This window comes from Aulostomus chinensis, chromosome 15, assembly GCF_037954235.1.
Source record: "Aulostomus chinensis isolate RoL2024-O1b breed Wild chromosome 15, RoL_Achi_v1.0, whole genome shotgun sequence".
In the NCBI taxonomy this organism is placed as follows: domain Eukaryota; kingdom Metazoa; phylum Chordata; class Actinopteri; order Syngnathiformes; family Aulostomidae; genus Aulostomus; species Aulostomus chinensis.
This window is the reverse complement of record NC_141334.1, coordinates 20,362,303-20,379,711: the sequence shown is the minus strand read 5'-3', so window position 1 is coordinate 20,379,711 and position 17,409 is coordinate 20,362,303. Positions and strand designations below refer to the sequence as shown.

Here is a 17,409-nt window from a genome sequence, read left to right as displayed (position 1 = left end):
TAATTTGCTCTCACCTAATAGTCTTGCAGGGGACGCAGCTGCAGCTTGACACTGAGCTATTCTGACAGGGGTCAGTGCAGTTGGTATGGATTCCTTTCTGAGGGTCTGTGTATATTTCAAGAAAGTGTCCTACAAGAATCCTGGCTATAGTGGGTGAATATTTCTGTTTGTTGATAGCAATTTCAGCTTCCTGTGAAACTCGAAGAACTCAGCCACATGATTCATCTCAACGCCCTGTTGCATAACTGTTCTCAGCTAACTTTATTAAGTTGCAGCAGATAAAAGGTCAGCAGCTAGTCACTGTATCAGGTGTATTGTTTGCAGGTGATACTACTTCCTTCTCTCAGCTAATGCCATTAAGGATTAAGATTAGCAGAGTTGTACTTAGTTATATAGAAGTTAGATGTTGTAAATCTCATCTACAACATACTTCTAGACAAAATGAAGGTCTATGCTGCATGAAGAAAAGGGAAAGACTAGAGCGAGGGTGAGCTGCACAGAGGCTAATTTGGTATAGCCTTCCATTTGAGGGAGGACAGGCAACAGCTGTGTAACTGGAGATGTGGTTTCATTTCAGGGCAAGGGCACAGTGACCACCCCAGACTCCACTTGCCTACGTTTCTGAAATTGCCTGAGCCCGAATCAGATAAAGACAAAATACAACAGAAGAAAAGTTGAGTATATGTGCGGACATGGCAGAAGGTCTGGAGGCAGAAATGTGGGATAGGGTTGGGTTGAATATTTGGCAGAGCTGCTTGTTCAGACTGGGGTAATGGTATGAAGGGAGGGAGCAGGTGTGAGCTAGTCAAATGCTATTCAGAGTCAACTGAGGTGTCCCACACAGATGGGGCAGCACACTGGGATGTCCCCCGCATGGAACAGTGCTGGCATAATGCTTATATGAGCCCTGGTTTGAATTGTTGAAGCCACCTTAAGTATTTCAGCTCACTTCATCTTACTACTACAACACCAGAGATGTCACAAACTTTTGGTGCATTTTAGTTTGATAGGATAACTGATTGTATCCACTTTGCAGGTGTGGTGTGATGATAAAAAAAGATGGGGTAATGTAGCCTGTTTAGAATATTCAACAGTCATGGCCTCACTACAAGTCAATAGATGGCCCTATAATCTACAGAGAAATGAGTGCTTCTGATTAATTAAAGGGTCAGCCGATCATTTTTTAAATAACCACACACGTCACCTGTTTGAATGATCCATCTATCAATCCATTTTCTACCGCTTATCCTGAGCCCATCCCAGCAGCCTTCAGGTTAGAGCCGGGGTTCACCTTGGACGGGTCGCCAGTCCATCCAGGGCCAACACATATAGACAAACAACCATTCACTCTCACAACCACACCTACAGTCAACGTGTGTCTACAGTCTCAGATTAACCAAGTCCCCCCCTTTCTTTGGACTGTGGGAGGAAGCTGGAGTACTCATGCAGGCACAGGGAGAACATCCACACAGAAAGACCCTGTGCTCGACCTGGGGCTCAAACCCGGAACCTTCTTGCAGTGAGGCGACAGTGCTAACCACTGCACCACTTCACCGCCATGCTGCCCTGTTTATATATGTATGTATACATACACACACACACACACATACACACATACATATATATATATATATATATATATATATATATATATATATGATTGTAGATGTTTTCTTGCATTGTTTACTTTTGTAATCCAACCACTGAATATTAAAATCTTGAGCTACTTTTAAACAGAGACTCCGCAGTAACACCCTTAAAATAACTTCACTATTATGATGCTTTGCTTGTTTACACAGAACCAAACAACAGCATAGTAATGCACATGAATTCATCCAGCATCCTGAAACTGGCAGGCAGTGTTTTGAATGATCTATTATGGCTATTGTCACAGATGCTGCTTTGGCCCCATTACAATTTCTGCTAGTTGAACAGAGGTACTATGATCTGTTTCCCCATTCCGTTTCCATGCACTTTTATACAGATATTGAGGCCTAACTGCAACAAAATATACCTGTATTAAAAGCAATGTGTAAAAGTGGCCATTACTTCACCCTAAACCCTAACCCAGTTTTTGTTCTGAGCTCAATTGATTACAAATAAGCATGATTACATGTACGAAGCACTGAGCAGCGAAGGAGCATAAACATTGCTAGAATAGTGTGAAGCATTTAAGAATGCACTCTAGATGTAGGGAGCTAATGAAGCTAATGTCAAACATGGCATCATCTTTCATGCTTGACGTGCCATTGGCTACTCAAATCAGTTTCATTCAATTGAGTGTGGGATGATTATGGGGAATTATTACTATATGAATATAGGTAGGCTAATGATCTGAGTCATGGTTGTTTTGAGAAAGTTCCTCCCAACTCAACGGGAGTTAATACAGTATCAGCCCTGAAAAGTCAAATGCACTTCTATACCAACACTATACCATAGCCTGTATGACCATCAAGGTTGGACATTCAGCTTTTACAGCATCTCCTTTGTAATTGTAAATGTGAAAGGATGAAAGGAAATGTGAAAGGGTTGAAGCATATTGATGACGCTGATTTCCAGTTGGTTTATATGCTTTTGTACTACCTTTATAATCCCCCTGCCACACAGAAAAGGGTTGCAGTCTTACTAAGGTGGCCATATACTTTTGAAAACATGGAGCTGGATTGGGGCATGATGTGGTAATCATGTCTTTCCTCACAAAGCAGTCATTCTTTAAAGCAATACTTGACCCAAATAAGTGTGCTCACAAATATGTTTCTCACTGCTGCATCTCTTCTTTGTGACTCCACAATGCAGAATGAGCACAGACACTATATTTAGCCTGAAGCCAATGGTGCCTCATAGCCACCAACTACCAACAACACAAAAAAAAACCCTGTCAAAAACATATTTTAGGTTTTGAAGTTTCACTTGTATTGACTAGTATAACCATATCTTCTTTCTACAGCGATATGCTCAGTAATTGATGATTTGAGCAAAAAACACTCAAACTATAACCCTTCCAATTTGGTGCTTGTCACAGCAACACCAGACTTTTGGGGTTATAGTTAGTTTGGATGGGTGGATCATTCTAAGCAATGTGTCTGAGAGCCTGTAAATGAATATTATTGGACAGTTTTGTCTATATTAGTCACCATTCAGCATCAGCTTCAGGCTAAATATACATGACTAGCTCTTTCTTGAGTCAATGATGCAGAAAAGACACTTGACACATATCTGTTAGTACTTCAAAGGGAAAATATAATTTTGGGGTGAAATATTGCATTAAGTTGCACACATACCAGGATTTGTGGCATAGTATGAAGCAATCATTTCAGTTTACTCTCGTGTGACATGCACATTAGGTAAAGAAACATGGGAACTTACTTCACAATGAAGAACACATCTCTTAAACTAATAAACAGTTTTTAGGTTTATGAGAGCGAGGAGGTAGTTTTTCAATTTCTACTTTTAGAGAGACATTTTAAATTGTAAATCAAAGTGGGGAAACTTGTGTGTTTGGAGCATTTTTTAACCAACTTAAAAGTACTCATGTCATAATTTGAAGTTAATATTGAAAAACCATGAAAATAATCTATGTCGACATCACTCATTTTCTTTTGTTTTATCAGAGCCTTATATGTGCTTGAGCAAGTTTCTTACAGCCTGTTGCTGTTGAATATAGCATGACCATTTTTTCCCCCAAAGAATAAAATTCATCAACCCATCCTCAAATGTTGCAATCTACATACTGCATATTTCCCCTGTCTGCACTGCAGTCAGAGAAAACTCTACTCAGTGTCTTTGCTCACTATGTACAAGTGACAGCTATTAAAAAAGAAAGGAAAACAAACCCCTTGCAACCGTCACACCTGACACAAGGGCCCCTGGTCTCTGTAGCATGATCTACAAAAGTAAAGCTCAGCTTTTTTCACTTGATTCCATGTCCCCACTCTCCACCATATCTCCACCCTTGTGACCCCCCTACTCCCATCGTCCATTGGTGCTATGTATGGGCCAATGGTGGATAAGGGGCGGTGAGAGGCATGTGTGGGGGTGTTAGGGTGAAGTTGTACCACCCGTCTTAGAAACGTAAATGTGTCCCTTTCATAAACTGTCCAGAACATCAGGGCCTAATGTCTGGCCAATGAGGGTGCAGCAGGCACTAAAATGGCCAGGCCAATGGCTGTGTCTGCCTGGTATATAAACCAGGAGCGCAGACCTCCAGACTTGGGTGACCCCTATTTTGGCTGTGGTGAACAGGATCTGATCCCAAGGACTGTTACCTCTGTTCTTGTCTGGTGTGCAGGTAAATAATTATATTTGCAGAGTTTGTTAGAAGGTGACATTAAAGCAGGATAAGCAGAAATTTGGAGGTATTTTAAGATTCTGACAAGCAACCAAACATTTAGCTTTTTTACTTCTTATTGACACTGTGACAAATTTTTGACATGATTTGATCAGAACAGTCCAGGGATACTTCTATTAATGTAGAGCATTTAAAAAAAAAATCTTGAAGAAGCAACATTTCAGCTGAATTCTTAACTTTGGATCACCTATTTGGACAGTAATTTATGTGGACAGGTGCATGTAAGAAAGAGAAACCGAAGGCCATGAATGAAAAAAAAAGTGGATTTTGCCATTTATGGTAGTTATTTATGTCATTATTTGCAGCATGATTGCTGGATCAAAATGGTTAATTTCAAAATCGTGTAGATAAAATGTCATGCAGCAGTTGTATAGATCATATTTCATGTGATGTAACAACATGTGTCATTGCATGCGTCAGAGTTTTATCATACATGTGGTCAGCCCATCAAGGTAAGATGAGTACAAAAAGGCAAAATGAATGTGTCTACAGGGGATGGATCCTCAAGGGGGAGCTACCAAACATTTGTCCCTGTGTATTTAAATGCTAGCATATAAAGTGAAGAACTGGGAGAGTGCCAAGAGAATTAAAATACTACGCGTATATATGCCTGGGACATGTTAAAGAAAGGGTATACAGGCAGACTTGCTGATTCTAAAAATACCCAATCCATGCATGCTCCTCCCCTTACTCTATTTCAGCCAGACATATGATCTGTTGGAAATTGAGTGACACTTGTTACTAGGATTCCTCTGCCAGCACCACTTAAACACTTTGCAGCTGTCCTGCACAAGATCCCGTATCTCCATATGCTGAGGGGTTTTGTGGGTATCAGTGTGATCATCCTGAGCCTCACCTGCAGTCTTCTCACCCTGTGTTTGCCTCTCTTCGCAGTGTTAGAAAGCAATCATGCCTTTCGGAAACACCCACAACAACTTCAAACTCAACTACAAAGTTGAGGAGGAGTTCCCTAATTTGAGCAAGCACAACAACCACATGGCCAAGGTCCTCACCAAGGAAATCTATGGCAAGCTGAGGGACAAGCAGACAAGCAGTGGTTACACCGTGGATGATGTCATCCAGACTGGTGTTGACAACCCTGGTGAGACTTGAATCAGAAATCCATTGAACCCAAAATAAACTTAATTTGTACCTCTATAATTCCAGTTCTCCTCTTTGTCCTCAATCTTCAGGTCACCCCTTCATCATGACTGTTGGCTGTGTCGCTGGTGATGAGGAGTCCTACGAGGTCTTCAAGGATCTGCTGGACCCCATTATCTCTGACCGTCATGGTGGATACAAGGCCACCGACAAGCACAAGACCGACCTGAACTTTGAGAACTTGAAGGTACCCCTCTTTCCCTTAAGCTCCTACTAATCCTACTTATAAAACTAAAAAATTATGATGATCTCATTGATTTAGCGAAGACAAATTTATCATGACCTATCAAGTCTATGTAATCTTTTTAATCTATGATCCAACCTGATCACTCGTGATTATTGTTATTAGGGTGGTGATGACCTGGACCCCAACTATGTTCTGTCCAGCCGTGTTCGTACTGGCCGTAGCATCAAGGGATTCACCCTGCCCCCCCACAACAGCCGTGGCGAGCGCAGGCTTATTGAGAAGCTGTCTGTTGAAGGTAAGATGTTTTAGTGACTACATGCAAATAGGTGGCACAGCACACTTTGGTTTTTACCAACAGACTGTCCTGGAGAATTGTAGCATATTTTCATGTACAACAAGGAAGCACTGCTTATTGAGGTCTCAGCTGAATGTTATGCTTTCAAGAATGTGCTATCTCTTAATAATACATCTGCCTCACCAGCACTGACCAGCCTGGACGGTGAGTTCAAGGGAAAGTACTACCCCCTGAAGTCCATGACTGATGCTGAGCAGGAGCAGCTGATCAATGATCACTTCCTCTTTGACAAGCCTGTCTCTCCCCTGTTGACCTGCGCTGGTATGGCCCGTGATTGGCCTGACGCCAGGGGCATCTGGTGAGTATTATCTTTAACAGCCAGATGTGAAAACTTTGTTTTTGTAGCACCTGAAGCATGGGAAGAGCTCTTTATAGCTTTTATTTAGGCCAAAGTATCATAAAACATCATAAAAATACTACAGTACGATAAAATTTTCTGCATTCATAATCTGACCCTAAGTAAAATGAATGTATTGCTATCAAATTCTTAATTTCATGGAAACTGCCAAACTTTTTAGAAAATACACTTATCTGCCATCCTTCCAAGAAGCAGTCGAGAGGATAGATATTCTGTCTGTGAGCATAAGGGAGTTGAGACCCACAGACTGTGGATAGAGCTGACTAGTTAGCTTAGCACAATGACTGTCAGTAAGCAAACTTTCTTTAAAAGTCATCAAGTACATCCGGTTCAGTACCTTGGTTTGTAATTTTAAATTGTTGAAAAAAATGAAGGCAAAATTTTTTATTTTTTTTTTAAAAAGGTTCATTTTAGGAGTTTTGACAGAGGTCTTCTAATATTTTGTCAAATTACAAATAGATAGGGTGGACAAAATATGAGAAACAGTATAACCTCCTACAGTTCTATAGACCCACAAATCAGAGGTCTATGTTGTGACCTTTAAAATAAATCAACACTTCTGACAAATTCATTGAAAACTGATCATTACTATCTTATTGAATGGAGGATTGATTTCAGGTTTGATTTTACTGTTTCAGTACTGGGGACAAAAATTGTTAAGTAGCAGGATTACCTCAAGTACTTGTTTAAACTACAGGATGCAGGATGAGTCTCTTTAAGGTGATTCTTTGGATCATTTCTATCAAGGCACAACGACAACAAGACCTTCCTGGTCTGGGTGAATGAGGAGGATCACCTTCGTGTCATCTCTATGCAGCTGGGTGGCAACATGAGGGAAGTCTTCAGGCGTTTCTGCGTTGGCCTGCAGAAGGTACAGAATGATAGAATCAAGACTCTCTGATTGTTCTCAGGATGGATATTTCCTTTGACCCTCCTACACCTTCTTTCTTACCCACCAGATTGAAGCGATCTTCAAGAAGCACAACCATGGCTTCATGTGGAACGAGCATCTTGGCTACATCCTGACATGCCCCTCCAACCTGGGCACTGGTCTCCGTGGTGGCGTCCATGTCAAGCTACCCAAGCTCAGCACACACCCCAAGTTTGACGAGATCCTCACTAGGCTGCGTCTGCAGAAGCGTGGCACAGGTACACATGCTGTACACTTTCATGTCAGCCTGACAGGTCGAAAGATCTCTGCAGGGAACTTTGAGATGTTAAGTGTCTAATGTGCCCCATTATCCTCTTCGCCCTCTGTAGGTGGTGTGGATACTGCCTCTGTGGGTGGTGTGTTTGACATCTCCAACGCTGACCGTCTGGGCTCCTCTGAGGTGGAACAAGTCCAGCTGGTGGTTGATGGTGTCAAGCTGATGGTGGAGATGGAGAAGAAGCTGGAGAAAGGAGAGGCTATTGACAGCATGATCCCCGCCCAGAAATAAAAAGCTACAATCTTGTCTTTTTCTCCTGACCATTTCATGTGCAATGAGCCAGCAGAAGGCGTGCAGAGGAAACAGCAGCTCATCTAGAGACTCTACACTCTGTACACCTCTTTCTTCCTTCCAGCTTTGTTCCCCTGTCCCTGTTCTTTTTTCAAGTTCCCTGTGTTGGTTGGTAACATCCTGGGATCAACCTCCACTGATCTGGGCTTGCCCAGCACACGTGGCATCACCCACTTTTTCTTATATTGAAGCTGTTCATTCTGCTCAATAAAAAAGTGCCCCATGAAACAAGTACATGAATCCATTTTGTGTTCTATGTTGCAGCATGCAAAATCCTAAAAGCAGAAACTATCTTACTTCGACACACTGACAGTCAACTTGTCAGATTAGGGAAAGTTAATTAAGGTTCTTTAAGTGCTGTGTTGTTGGAAACTGGACTGTTTCTGTTTTCTTGAAGAAGTCCTCTCATCCAAGAGACATCTTCAGTTCTAAGTCACTGTTGGGGAGTTGCAGGCTTTTAAGACTGCGTGGATGTGACTCAATAACAGAATCACTGTCACATGTGAACTCTTGGTTTCAGAGTCGCCAAGGTCATGAGAGTCATTGTCTCAACTGGTATTTATGTGGGTTCTTCAATGGTCATTGATCCAACTGGTATCTATGTAGGTCGTTAGGGCCAGGGGGGATTCAAGTGTGAACGGGTGTTGACTTTCCTAGAGAGGACTCTCTGGACCATATTATAGGTGGGAGACAGGTAATGACAAGGGCCACCTCCTCTGTACAGGGATGCTTGTTAATTAGGAATATTTCAATTTGTATATCAAAGACACAAAAGTGAAGGAAAAATGCCAACATCAGTGATTTTTATTAATCTTCAGCTCCATGTTCTCCTTGTATACCACAAATGCGCAAGCTCAGTTTATACAGTTACTTGTTTCTTTATTGTGCAATCAAACAGAGACATCAAGTTTGAGTCTAGCAGGTGAGTCTTGCACTGAACAATGTGGGTTTGCCCTGAACAAGACCTCCAAGATGTCAAGCTCACTGAGACTGGCCATCAAATATTGAATCTTCAGTGTAACAGCTATTAAGAACTGAATGTGATGCGATGGGCAAACATCAGATTCTTTGACCTCTTACCCAAAGAAGACATCCAGCTCCATGTATCAGCATGCAGACTTAACGATGTGTCACTGGCTCAATTTTGTTAAAGATGTGTGCTCCACTTTCAAAATATTTTGAACTTGTCTTGATTTCCCTACAGTAGTCAATCCAAAAAAGATCCAGAAAGCAGAGATGATCTAGTCCAAACAATAATTAATTCACTCAGTGCAGTGATCAAGGATGATGAGTTAGATCTGAGAATTAAAATTTACAATTGGAGTAAATAACTACAAATGTCACAAAATATTATTCACATCCTTACGTTGCAATATTGCTTATTGCACATCAGGACAATTAATCATGGTCTGGTCAGCAGAGTTCACAAAACCTTTGGATTGGCAGAGAAAATCTTGGGATTTATACATTTTAATCAAAAGTCTACAGTTTCGCCCTCAATTTTTTTAATTGCAAACCCATTCTTTTTGATTGCACAATAACAACACAAAAGTAACTCTGTAGTAGTTTATGGTTGGTTTCTGAGGGGAGGAATTCAAGAGTAGACCAGTGAAAAATTACTCATACAGGTCAAACTGTGTATGTCTTTTAGCATCCTTAAGTCTCATTGGTATATAACATCAATGTTTTCCAAAATCCGTTTTAAAACAACAAAGTTAAACACTCATACCTCTGGGGTTGTAATACTGTACCATCCTCCATCTCAACCATACCAGTCCCCTTCTGCTTCTCAGCAGGTTTGACTCCACACACAAGTCAACAAAAAAAGGATAAATAAATTCACCTTGTGAGTGTTACACTACGTCATTTGCCTTTGCGCTTGTTTCATTTCAAAGTTCAGCAGTTTCACATTTGACAATGACACAATATTTCTATGGCTTGAATGCAAAGAAGGGATTTAATCACCTAAGGAATCTGCGTCCATTTGTAAAATGGAATCCTCATTAAAAAAGTTGTATTTTTTTTCTCAATAGATCTAAAACTGTTGTCTTTCTAGCTTTTGCCGTTTAAACCAATAAATGTACTGAACTTCTCATCTAGCAAACAAGGTGGTGTGAAATCACTGACTGTCTAAGTTTGCGGAAGGGGAATTTCTTCTTAGTTTTGATCTATGCCTTAAAAACTGCCATTTCTTCCAGTACTAGATGTGCATCACATTTTAATTTCCCCCTGAAACCCAAACTCTGAAGTCATGCAGGATTGCAGGTTGGTTTTGTTCCCCGTTGTCACTGTCAGAAACTGCTTTAAATTAGATTGACTTCCCTTGCTCTAGCTATAAATAAACCTCGAGCTCTAAGATATATATTATACTCATATATTTTATATACAGCCAACAACTGACTGATATAAATCCTGTTTTTTAATGATATTATTCTAAAAAATAAATAAAGTACCTGTGCAAATATCCACAAATTGAAGTGTTTCACATTTAAGACATTGGCACCCTCCAGTGGCTATTTCTGGGTATTACCTATACAGGTACACTGGAAGGAGCTGATTCAAGTCAAAGCGAAGTGCATTGAGGTCTATATTACCTAATGCTAATATACACCACAATGAGTGACGTCCAGGGAAAGAACTGACTCCCCGTGTCCATATTGGCTTCTCCCCCTGAGGAGGAGGAGGTCCCCCCCCAGTCAGGCTCCATGAAGCACCATACAGGACTGAGAAGATGTGGATGGTCTACAACATGAGTGTAGATGATGGCTGAGTGTTTCCCCGCCCAAAACAGGGTGTAAAATGAAGGTACTAGGAAAGCCAGATGCTCGTTTTGACAACTGTTGGTGGACAGTGAAGGTTGGCATCCCTGTTAGATGTAGGGAGTTGGGTGGAAAAGAGAATGGGGGTGGGAAATGGTCAGGGTTTAGGGGTGTTGGTTTTGGGTCACCATGAGCAAAGCCACAACTGAGAGATAGTATTAACAGTAAATCAGCAGCCAAACAACATGATCTCTGTAGCCTACGTAAATATCACAGTACGTTATTCACTAAAAACAGGGAGGGAGAATAGAAAGCTTTCTCCGCTTTTTTCTCTCTCTTTTTTTAACATTAAATATGCACTGTATGAAGGCGCTGGGGAAGTTCACTTTAAAGGCAACTGGACAAACGAGAAGAAAACAAAAACGTCCACACTGCCTTCATTGTCCCTTTCCGGAACACTCATCCCCTTTGATCCCCGACCGCCCTCGGCCATATACAGACAAGTTTATATAGGGTGCCACAAGAAGAAGAGGGTGATGTTTCTCTCGCTCTGCTTTTGTGTGTGAAGGTGAATGTGATAGCTTTCACTGGCTGATCCACTTTTGGTGTTTCCCACTGACATACTAAGATGGCAACCAAGGTGAGATCACGCGGTGTGAAGTATAACCGAAGAACTGCATTGCACTGAAAATAAACCAGATTCTTTTTTGGCGGGATGACATTTGTAGCTGCACAAGGGACATCCTCCTTTCATCAAGAATTTAGGGGTTTCAGTATGGCTGCTGTGTCTTCAGTACAATGCATGTGAAGATTGAAAAGTGGCAAAACAAGGGGTTGAGGGGGGATGGTTCAGGTGTTTGGAAAATCCAGATGAAAAAGTTAGGAGCCATGACAATAAATCAATCCAGACAATCAGGAAATGGAGTGTGTTTTTGAAAAGATTATCTGTTGTGTGCATGTGAGGATATTTTAAGTTCAAACTCACCTGTATGAACACTTTCCTCATTGAGGAATTTGTTTCTATTTGAATATCCTTGTTATTTTCAATTTCTGCTCACCAGCTACAGCTCATGCAGCTACTGATGTCATCGGATCATTGGTGCCTCAGTCTGCTCATGACTGGCTGCCTCAACGCCCTGTTAACGCTGCTCCTGCTGACCTTAATCCAGTACGGTCATCACTGCTGTATGAATACAAATGAAAGCAGCACACCCATGCTGCTCATCTGACCACTGCATGTTTTTGTCCCAAGGTGACAACAAATCAGCTTATGATAATGTCACTGGTAGATCATAAAAAAAATGTATGGCATACATTAAGGTGACATACCAAATAATGTTTTTTTTTCTCTTTTTTTAAATGACTGCCTGGTAAATGATACACAATAAATGGTGTTTTTTCTGTAGTGGTAAAAATGGGTATAAACAATAATCAGAGCATTAAATAACAAAATATTATCCTTATGGCTAGTAGCATTAAAAAATTTCAACTAGGTTCCATTTGATCCAGCTCCAGTGGGTGCACTTGCTCGGTGAAGACTGAGCTGGATGGGATGACCGGTAGAGGAGGAGGGGCTCAGTCTGTGTCTTTTACAAGGCAGTTGTATGTATCCGTGTGTGTGAGCGTGAGCGTGTGTGTGTATGTGTGTGTGTGTGTGTAGGTGGATGGGAGTAGTCATGAAAGAGACAGAAAAATAAGTCTTTTCTCACGGGTCCAGCCCCTCATTCCTTCTCTGCTCCTTTTTTCCTTAACATATTACCACTCCCCCACCCCCTCCCTTTACACCCAAACATAAATGCTCACCCGCACAAATTAACACATCCAAGATCCAAGCACACCCTCCACTCAAAGTTCAAGGTCCTTGGAGATTTGGGTGGCAATGTCCCGAAATGCTAGTGGTGCCCCCCAGAGTCGTGTGTAGCGCACCCCGTTAGAAGTCTCAGAGGCGCCTGTGGAAAGATGGCACACCTCGGCCTCAAAAGCCACACGGCCCCCTGCCACGCCGTAGGTGCAGGAAAGCAAAAAGGGGCCGGCATAGTGGACCTGGCAGCCACATCCGAGCGCTGCCTCCCGCAGAGCCAGTACTACCTCCGCAGGGTCCCGCCGTCCGCCGCCACTCAGATCCCAGCCACGTCCGATGGACCGGGGCTCGGACGCTTTTTGATACCCAGGTAGATGGCAACTGGCGAAAGATGACAGGAGTGGTCAGACATTGCAGTGTAGCTTTTACTATTATAACATCTATCCATTAAGCTGTAACGTAATGTATGCTGACCTTGTGACCGCAAATCTCCTGATTCCCTCAGATTCATTTGTGACCCTAGAGGACAAATACACAGTGTCAGAGGGAATGGACAGGAGGAGCACAGGAACCCACCCAGGACTTGGCAGATGAGATGGCATATTCTAGAGTTGAACTGAGCAAGCATCATCGACCACAAGCACATATTTTGCAAAACAGTACTGACTAAAGGGACACTCATTATAAAAAAGCATGCGGATATAACAGCAGCCTGTTGATTTTTGATCACTGTGAATGATACTCCACAGCTCCAAATAATGGAACAAACATTCAGGGAGTTTCAACCCATCAACCACAAACTGAAATCCCTGTTGCTACTAGAACACATATGTGGACTGTTTGCAGAGAAGCTGATGCACAATTACACAACTTCGACCATAAGCAAGGATTTCACTACACCAGGAATGAGAGCTGCATGTTGGCTGTATGTATGCACCTCAACAAACACACAAAATGCCTCTCTTCTATATTTTAAACACTGTTAAGATTCCATCCATCCATCCATTTTCGACTGCTTATCCTGTTAAGGGTCACGGGAGGGACTGGAACCTATACCAGCAGCCTTCGCGTGAGAGGCGGGGTTCACCCTGGACAGGTCACCAGTCCATCACAGGGCCAACACATAGAGACAGACAACCATTCACACTCACAGCCACACCTACAGTCAATTTAGAGTATCAATCAGCCTCGTCCCCTCTTGATGTCTTTGGACTGTGGAAGGAAGCTGGAGTACCAGAGAGAACCCACACAGGAAAAGGGAGAACATGCAAACTCCACACAGAAAGATCCAGGCAGGAGCCGGGACTCGAACCCAGAACCTTCTTGCTGTGAGGCAACAGTGCTAACCACTGCACCACCGTGCCTCCTGCTGTCAAGATTCCATTATTGTATTCCTTAACTATCTATCCATCCATCCATTCATCCATCCATCCATCCATCCATCCATCCATCCATTTTCTTCCGCTTATTCCTGTTAAGGGTTGCGGGGGGGCTGGAGCCTATCCCAGCGTCTACGGGCGAGAGGCGGGGTTCACCCTGGACAGGTCGGTATTCCTTAACTAAATATACAAAAAGACTGTGGCTTTTTGGCATCTGCTTTTAAATGTTTGCGTTTCTGGCTTCTTTTTTCTTATGTCTTTCATAATAGTTGACACAAGGGATTGACACAAAATAACAGGAAGTGACAGAAGTAAACAAGACACCAACTCTGTGAAAAAACTTGGTGTCACAGAGCTCTGCTGGGTCAAAAAACTGAAACAGAAACCCAAACTGAACGTCTGATTTTGACGATCCTATGTCATATGTGCACTGCAGGAGTAGCCAGAAGACTGATTATGTTCTCTGCAAGCAGTCCTCTTATGCTGTGTTCTATGTAGCCAGAACGTAAGGGGTGCTTTATGCACTTGATGGAAAAGGAGTTAAGACCAACAAACCTGCAAAAGACAACAAATGAAAGTAAAAACAAAAAAATCTTCCTAGATAGCAATCATGCTTGGACACTCCACTGACACGATGGAGATGATGAACGAATCATGCAGACGAGCAGTTATTTGTTGATCGAGGAATGAAAGAGTCGTCAGGAATTCATGTTGGACAGACAGGGCAGCAAAGGCAGACGAGAAAAAAGCGAGAGACATGGGAACTTACTAACTGTTTTTGATCCTTGTGGAAGAGTGCAACCCGAGACTGATTTGTTTGAACCCTGGCGCTTGGATGGGTCAAGGTTGACCCTGATGGCATGACAGGTGGAAAGCAGATAAAGATGGAGAAAAGGGGGAATACAGGGTAAGAGCAGGGGGTTGGAGGGGGGGAGTAAGAGAGAATATAATTGAATCACGGGAGAGCAAGTAGTGGAAAAGAGTGCAGCGCAGGAGCTGATTGGCAAGGATAAAGCTGAGGTCTGATAAGATTAGACATGTGATTATGACATCTGGGAGGGTGAGGGGAGCAGAGGATAATCCAGGGCCACAGAAGGACTTGCTAAGCAGCCAGCATGAATAAAATGTTCAGATAGGAATGGGTCTGTACCGAATTCTGCACAAGAGAGAAACTTCACCACCATGATCCTGCATGATTCTAAAACAGATCACCTCATTGGGATGTCTGCCGATGCAAATTCAACGATTTACACTCATGTCAGCAGAACAAGCTTCATATTAAATTGCAAAAATTTGACAGAGTCAGAAACAAGGACTAAAATTCAGGGTTTTGGTGCCCTTTTCCATGATGAGAACACATAGTCAATAGAAATAAAAAAAATACAGCCACACTAAGCGCCACATAGATAATGTGCTTTTGGAGGTCAACCCTGAAGATCAGATCACCATGGGTTCCCTCTCAACCAAAAGCCATTGGGATTCTTACACTAGACTTCTAATTATTGCAGAAAAATAGCTATGTGGTAAGCAAAGGTTTAACAGACTTACACAGTATGTTGTGCACTATAATCTTCACAAACGAACACCACTTTTACAATTTCTGAGACATAAATGCAATTGTTTGAAGTAGAACGCTAATGCCAGGCCAACTTAGCTACTTGTTAGCAACCCCCATTTCTAAACACATAAATGGTTTTAAATTAATAAGTGCTGTTTTTGCTGGCATGTTTTATTTCATAGAACAAATGTTACAATATATCATTTAATTATTTTTTACCAAAAATGCATTGAAAATCTCAAAAGACACGATGGTGATGGACCTTGTTTTTCAACAATGCTAAATTACTTCCAGGTTTTAGGACTTATTCCTATGCCAATCTTCAGAGGCTAGACTAGATTATTCTTTACAGCTATTTATTTATTACATCTTATATGATTAAGATGAATTCACTCTAAAAATACATTTGCTAGCCAACTTGTTGATATTATCAAGTGGTAGTAGCTCCAGTGTTAACTAAAAACAATTATATTCGAGCATGAACATACATTTAGTTCAATTTTCAACATCAGCAGTTAAAAAGAATAGTTTGATATTTCATCTTCACTTACTGGTGAAGGGTTGGAGAACCAGTGACACCACTTTCAGGTCTGTTAAATCTGAGGCAGGAAAAACAGCTACCCTGACGCTGTCACAGTTCTAAAACACACCAACTGGGATGTCCAGAGTTGCATCTTCATTGTTTAATGTCACAAAATCAAAAGTGTACAAAAGTATATTTAGCTTTCAAGGTGCAGGTTGGCAGGTTTTGTTTTTAACTTTGAACAGAGCAAGGCCAGATGTTTTCTCCAGCAGTTTTGAAGCTACACCAATAAGCTAAGCTCACCAGTTGCTAGTTGTTGTTTTGTATTGGACATCAAAGAAAGTACGCTGGTTTTCATAAATTTCATATTATTCCTTCAAACATTGGCCAAATTAGAATAATCATCATTGTCCTAATGAGATGTAATATTCCAATATATTTGCAATGCGTTTATCCCAGTATTATCTACTGGAGGATTCCAACAGGCCATCATCAGTGGAGGAATGACATCTTTCAGCCAGGGTACTTGAAAGACAGTCTATGACCACGCAAGCTACCTGCGAGTGAGTTTGGAGGTCAGCTTGGTGAAGAGGTTGGAGGTCGCCCTGGTCCGAGCGTGGGGTAGTGGGCTTGCATCATGGTGGGACAGAGTGGGTGAGGTTGGTGGGGCAGAGTAAACTGGTGGGCCACGGTCCCTCAGCTGCCCCCCATGAAAGGTGCTGCGGATTGTGGAGCCTCGGGTCAGGCGGCATCGGTCTGATGAGGAGGAGGAGGAGGCAGCTCCAGCCCCAGAAATGCTGAGCGTGGAGGGAGACGCTGCAGGCATACGGTGGCCCAGAGAGCTGTGAAGAGTTTAAATTTAAAAAACAAAACAAAAACAAAAACAAAGAAGGTTATTTAATTATCACTAAGGTATCAGGTACTTCTTGTACACCGTACAACATATTTTTCAGGTAAATCCCATCATTCCAAATCGTTTTTCTAAAAGAAATAGGCATTAAATTATGTTTTTGATGTCTGAGTTCATCCATACTAGTCCAATCCAAAAACCCTGGACACCAATCTTCTCTAGTCCTGGAAATGAAAACATCTACCCCAACCCTACAATAGATCTGACATCCATCAGCACTACTTGCATGGCCTCTGGCTCTATGTTTATTACATAGCTACATCAAACCATCACTTAACTACCTCAGGTGCATTGTAGACACTGGGGGGACCTCGGCAGCACTAAAAAGTACACTTAGAACTCGAGTTGTATCCCTGACATCTAACCTCCTAAATAAATAGGGATTGTCGTCCAATTTTAGCCACAAGTTACTGCCATTTTGAATGTGGTAATAGCTGGATATGGTATTGAGGACCAGGATATTGCACATGATGTTTCACTACGAGCAAATCCTCCCTTCCTCAGTGAATTGAAATAGTTATCAATTGATGACAGGACCGAAAAACTTCAAATTTGTAGGGTCGACTGAGTT

At 42.0% G+C, this 17,409-nt stretch overlaps 2 protein-coding genes across 7 annotated transcripts in view; one reads left to right on the top strand and one right to left on the bottom strand.

Annotated features, from left to right (window-relative positions):
- The first annotated feature begins 4,215 nt into the window (after positions 1-4,215).
- On the top strand, positions 4,216-8,134 carry ckma (creatine kinase, muscle a). The gene is made up of 8 exons (XM_086179190.1): positions 4,216-4,288; positions 5,243-5,450; positions 5,542-5,696; positions 5,859-5,991; positions 6,178-6,349; positions 7,157-7,280; positions 7,369-7,558; positions 7,670-8,134. The coding sequence occupies exons 2-8, from the start codon at positions 5,258-5,260 to the stop codon at positions 7,846-7,848; spliced, it is 1,146 nt and encodes a 381-aa protein (XP_086035316.1). The 5' UTR covers positions 4,216-4,288; positions 5,243-5,257; the 3' UTR covers positions 7,849-8,134.
- Positions 8,135-8,700: 566 nt separating this feature from the next.
- Positions 8,701-17,409, bottom strand: part of mark4a (MAP/microtubule affinity-regulating kinase 4a) — a 31,530-nt gene continuing 22,821 nt past the window's right edge. For 3 of the 6 annotated variants that reach the window (XM_086225932.1, XM_086225933.1, XM_086225936.1), the window contains 3 exons: positions 16,486-16,770; positions 12,943-12,987; positions 8,701-12,849 (listed from right to left, as the gene is read on the bottom strand). In XM_086225932.1, the coding sequence (XP_086082058.1) occupies positions 12,513-12,849; positions 12,943-12,987; positions 16,486-16,770 (667 nt within the window). In that variant the 3' untranslated portion in view covers positions 8,701-12,512. Of the gene's footprint in view, positions 12,865-12,935; positions 12,988-14,616; positions 14,700-16,485; positions 16,771-17,409 lie in introns of all 6 variants that reach the window. The other 3 variants (XM_086225934.1, XM_086225935.1, XM_086225937.1) reach the window with 2 other exon arrangements.